This window comes from Phalaenopsis equestris, unplaced genomic scaffold (genome assembly GCF_001263595.1).
Source record: "Phalaenopsis equestris unplaced genomic scaffold, ASM126359v1 Scaffold198212, whole genome shotgun sequence".
NCBI classification, from domain to species: Eukaryota; Viridiplantae; Streptophyta; class Magnoliopsida; order Asparagales; family Orchidaceae; genus Phalaenopsis; species Phalaenopsis equestris.
Window position 1 is genome coordinate 50,474 of NW_018218145.1, and position 5,505 is coordinate 55,978.

Genomic DNA, 5,505 nt, shown 5'->3' on the forward strand with positions numbered 1-5,505 from the left:
CTTAATATAAATAATCATTTATTTTCCTTAAAAATAAAAGTCCAATTTTCTTCTTCCTCCCTTGATGTTGATTTATTCGGATCTTGACTTTAAATAAATTTTATATAAGAGAGAAACCGAAGATAGCCAATCCCTTAAGTCAACTGTTAGAGGTTAATTATCTTTATAAGGACGAAGAAGAAGGCCTGATAAAGCAGATTAAGTAAAGATTAGGAGGAAATTAGAGGAGAGGGGGAGAGTTTAATTAGCTTGGAAGCGTAGGCACGTCCATGGAGGTTGTGATGAAGAGGCCGCTTGTAACAAAGAAAGAGCTGAAGAATGAAGCAGATGGAGGTGGAGAAGCTAATGGAGAGCGGTTCGTAAAAGGTTGTTACACGTTTACCTGCGCTCTGTTTTTCTGATCTTCTGAGCAGTTGAGGCTAGGAAATTTTGATATGATTCGTCTCAGACTTGATAGATTTGTTTCTAGATATTTGTAAAATAGGAGAATTAAAGTAAAATTTATTTTACAAGATCATTTCAAAGTAAAAACTGTAATTTTGATATTTATCCTGATAAAATTTGAATAGAACATTAGCTTGAATCAGTCTTTTTTTTTTTCTAAATTATTGTTTAGATTGTAAAGCCTGTAATTTTTCATGGGTTAACTAGGCTTCTTGCCCTTTACTTTCTTTAGCAGGCTGCAGCAATCAAGAGTTCATGTAGTTTATTTTCCTTAATTTTATGGAAAGTAATTAATTACTAAATTCTTAGGAAAAAAAAAATGAAAAATAGTACTTTATGTGGTAGTAAAAAATAATAATTAATTTAAGATAAAGAGGCAAGGCTTTTAGCAGTTTGATTTAGGATTAAATTTGAATTTCAGGAAAAATTTTGATCCTTATAATTAACACCCCAAACATTTATATAATAATTTGTTAAAGTTGTTCATGTTCAATGAATGATGAATTGATAACAAAAAAAATGCCAGAAAAGTACAGTAAATTAATTATTTTAAAAATAGCACAGTTGTGAAAAAAATAGAGCTGGAAGTCCATATAATAAATCAAATGGTTCCAATGTATAATTTTCAAGTTTCATTTCATTAATGTTTCTTGAAGTTTACATCACAAAAATATATATATTATACATGTTTTTCTTGATATGCATGAAGGCAATTAAGGTTGGGATTCTAATTTTCAAGTTTGCATGATAAAAATATGTAAATATATTCTGGTTGCTGTGATGATCATGTCTGTCAGTGGCAACTAATTAATTAAAATCCAAGCTTTTATGATGCAAAAATATCATCGTTACTATATATAGGGGCTATAAAAAAGCCATGCAATCACCATTAAATATATACTAAGATGATTTAATACGTTAACGCTTGCCTCTTTATCGATCTAATGGATAGAATTTTCAATATAGGGCTTTTGTAACATGCATGAGAAGAGATAAAATTAAAAATAAATAACTATAACTATAGATGGCGACTTTATGAATTAATTTGAGCAATAGTTTTTACATTAATTGTAAATTTGTGGAGCTTAATTTACCTTATAAATTATTACATCCATCTTTAGGTTATGTTGGAGCTAGAGGACAATTCTCTAATCACAATTAGAGTGATTTGTACTAATCTTTTTGTCTTTTGTGTTTTAGTTGTGTATTAATTACTTATAATCAAAATTATAATATTTTCAAGTTAATATAATATAGATAATACAATTAATTTTTCTAATCTTTTTTTGATTATTGAAAGTAATATTCATTTAATATGTGTAGGTGTCACCAGCAAAAACAGTTGAAAAGTCATCTGCCAACACTTCATCCAGACCATCTTCAAACTCAAAAGATTCATCCACAATCAGCCAGGTTAGACTCATCAAGAAACTTTATTTATTTATATACTTGTTCTGCAACAAATTAATAAGAGAAGAATCAAATATATTGTATCCTCTTCTCACAGGAAGATCAAATAGAATCAACAAAAGCAGAAATAGGGGAGGTTAAAGAAGAGAATCAAAGGCTGAAGAACTTATTATCACAAATAGTGAAAGATTATCAGTCTCTTCAGATGCACTTCTTTGACATAGTGAAACAAGAACAACCTAACTTAGTTAAAAATTCACCAGCAAACGAGCTGACAGCCATTTCACATGAATCAGAAGAAACTGAGCTTGTTTCTCTCAGGCTTGGGATGAACACAGTTGCTAGACACAAGAAGCTTGAAGAGAAGATGATGATGAAAACAAATACTAAAAGTAAAGAAGATGGTCATGTTGAAGAAGAAGAAGAAGAAGGGTTGACTTTAGGTTTAGACTGCAAGTTTGAAGGATATGATGATAAAAATAATGAGTATAGAGACCTTGCATCAAACCCTAGTTCTGATGATAGTATTGAGGAGATCAAAGATGAGGCTGGTAAGTCTTGTCCTCCAAACAAAATATTGAAGAATTTGAGATCTGGAGATGATGAAGTCTTGCAACAAACACATGCTAAGAAAGCAAGGGTATCTGTGAGAGTGAGATGCCAAACTCCGACGGTAAGCTTTGTGTTTGTGCATACATATGTTCATATTATATATTCTTATAAATGTATAAACCTATGGATTGCATGAAATTATTAATTTTCATGATCTATATATATATTTTAATTTGTGCGTGGGATTAATTTTTCAGTGAAGAACATTGTATTGATGGATAGAAGTTGTGAATTGCAGATGAATGATGGATGTCAATGGAGGAAGTATGGGCAGAAGATTGCGAAGGGGAATCCATGCCCAAGAGCTTATTATCGATGCACGGTTGCACCAGCTTGTCCCGTGAGGAAGCAGGTATGTGGTCTATATATCAATATGGTTGGTCTTCACGTTTCAATTTTGATTGAATTTATTGATTAATTTAGAAGTTAACACAAATATTTATAAAGTATTTAAAAGTTATTTTGCTTTGAAACCAAAATCATCAATATAGAGAGTGGATTAAAGATGGCATCAATAGTTGGAAATGTATATTAGGGATCAAATTTATATTGAACGCAAAATTTTAAATCTAATGGTCAAAAATTAATTATTTGATATTTTAAAATTAATTTGTTTTGCAACAAGTTTGAAAACAAATAAAAAGCCTCAAGTGTTTTTATTTATTTATTTATTTATTTCTTAAATATATATTAAAATCTTATATTGCTACATATCTAACACAAAAATGTAATTTTTTGAAAAACAAATGCCACGTGACAAGGCGTTTTTGTCAGTTTAGATTTTTTTTAATATGTCAATTTAACATATAAAATTAAAAAAAAATTCTATTTTTTAAATTTGTCCTTTATTTTTATTGCATTTTGTTTCATATGATTGATGATTAAACAATCTTAAGAATTTTCTTAAGTTATACATCCTCTAATTTTGATGATATTAAAGAGTTTGACGTTGCATTTAATGGTGGGAATATGAACCCCAAAATAGAATTGTGTGGAGAATGGTAGTTCCCTTTGTACGAGAAAAAATATTTACTCTCTCATTTTCTCTCTTTATAAATGTGTTGTCTTGTTCAATGATGATATATGATAAAAAATAAAAGGGATAATTACATACATAGCACCCAAAACATTGTTATTGAACTAGTGAACTGATGTTTTTGCATGTGTCACAATTAAATCATTGAGAATTTGATAAAAATGAAAATCATGGATTGAGGTTTTATCATGAATTTTGGTATTTGAGTGAGAATTTAAAAAATGAATGAAAAAGGGGGATATATTTGTAAATAGCAATGTTTTGGGTGATATGTATGTAATTGACCCTAAAGAAAATAGTAGACCTTTTAGTGATATGCTTCATGGTTCATAGGGTAGAAGTAAATAATATGTAACTAATTACATAATTATACTCAGAAGTAAAGTTTATTAAAACATATATGTTTCCAAGGTTGAAGCATAAATTCTTATCTCCATGTTTACGTAATTACTAGTTCAAGAGCAATTTTCAATTTTGCAAAAACTTAATTATAATTATTCTCATTTGAATTTTAACTTCAAATTTTACAAAGTCATTATTATTGATAACTTACCATGAACCTTTTTCAGGTGCAAAGATGTGCTGTCGACATGTCGATTTTAATCACTACATATGAAGGAAATCACAACCACCCTCTTCCAATGTCAGCCACTGCCATGGCCTCCACCACCTCTGCCGCCGCCTCTATGCTAATCACCGGCTCTTCCTCCTCCCATTCCTCTGGCATTCCGGCCGCCTTCCCTTCTTCTACTCCTCCGATCATCACCGGCATCAATTCCGGTCTCCACAACCTCAACTTCAGCCTATCAAATAACCCAAGATCAACAACACCTTTCTATCTCCCAAACACCACAATCTCTCCTTCCCCTTCCTACTCCACAATCACTCTTGACCTCACCACTCCACCTTCTTCAACCACCCAAACCTCCCAATTCAATAAATTCTCTCCCATGTCTAATTCAAGCTCAAGCTTCAGCATATCTATGCCATCTTCATGGAGCAGTAGAACAGGGTACATGAGTTGTGCAGCTCTTGACCAATCCTACAAACCAAATTATCCACAGGATTCTTTCTACCAATCTTATATTCAGAATTCAGCTCCCACGTCATCTATGACGCAAAACTTTTGTACTGATTCGATAGCAAAGGCAATCACTTCTGATCCCAGCTTCCAATCAGTGCTACAGGCAGCTATTACATCTTATGTTGGAGCAAGTGGAAGCCAAAGTGGTGAAGTTGCTCATCATGGACAGAGCTATGGTGGTAAAGACAACACAACAGCCTCCAACTTGTTTGGGTTAAGTGTTCCTTCAAGCTCCAGTGCTCAACAAGGAAGTTTAATGGCGGTGTCAAGCTCCAAGAGTACAGCCTCTGCATCACCAGTGGATATTAGCTGGGATAACAAGAAGTGAATTGCTTATGGTTACTTAACGCAGATCAATTTAACCATATTGAATTTTTTTTTTCTTTAATTGTCACCGTTGAAACTGGATGGAGTTGGAGGATGTTGTAAATATTGAAATTAATTGGTGTCATGGGAGATAAATTTTGTTGAATATTTGGGGTCCATTAAATATGTTCAGATTGCTCAACTTTATCTTCTACAGTGTTTTTTCTTTAATCTATGTTTATATATTTCACAACTTGTAAAATTTCACTTTAATCATCCAGTCCTCTTCGCATGAAAAAATTATTGCATACGGATGACCGTAGATCACGGGGTCATGATGTATTTCGGTGGGCCACATTTAAGAATTTTTTTATTTAAAAAAATCGAAATACATCCTGATCGTATGCAATAATGTTTTCTTCGAACGGTAAGAATTAATTATAAACATTTAGTTTTCAAAAATTATATCTTGGCCGTTTTAAGTGAATTGGATTTCTAGGATTCATGGCACTTATCTTCATAAATGGAGGGGATCATAAACTCTTTTATAAGCATCTTCATAACAAAATTATTAAAAATATATATAAAAACATGATAATCTTCTTTGAGATGA

The 5,505-nt window shown here is 31.6% G+C and overlaps 1 protein-coding gene across 1 annotated transcript; it reads left to right on the plus strand.

The window, feature by feature from the left end:
- Positions 1 to 269: 269 nt before the first annotated feature.
- On the plus strand, positions 270 to 5,090 carry LOC110035571 (probable WRKY transcription factor 72). The gene is made up of 6 exons (XM_020739820.1): positions 270 to 366; positions 414 to 418; positions 1,768 to 1,857; positions 1,952 to 2,527; positions 2,705 to 2,818; positions 4,072 to 5,090. Exons 1-6 carry the CDS (start codon positions 270 to 272, stop codon positions 4,912 to 4,914), a joined length of 1,725 nt encoding a protein of 574 aa, XP_020595479.1. The 3' UTR covers positions 4,915 to 5,090.
- The last annotated feature ends 415 nt before the right edge of the window (positions 5,091 to 5,505 follow it).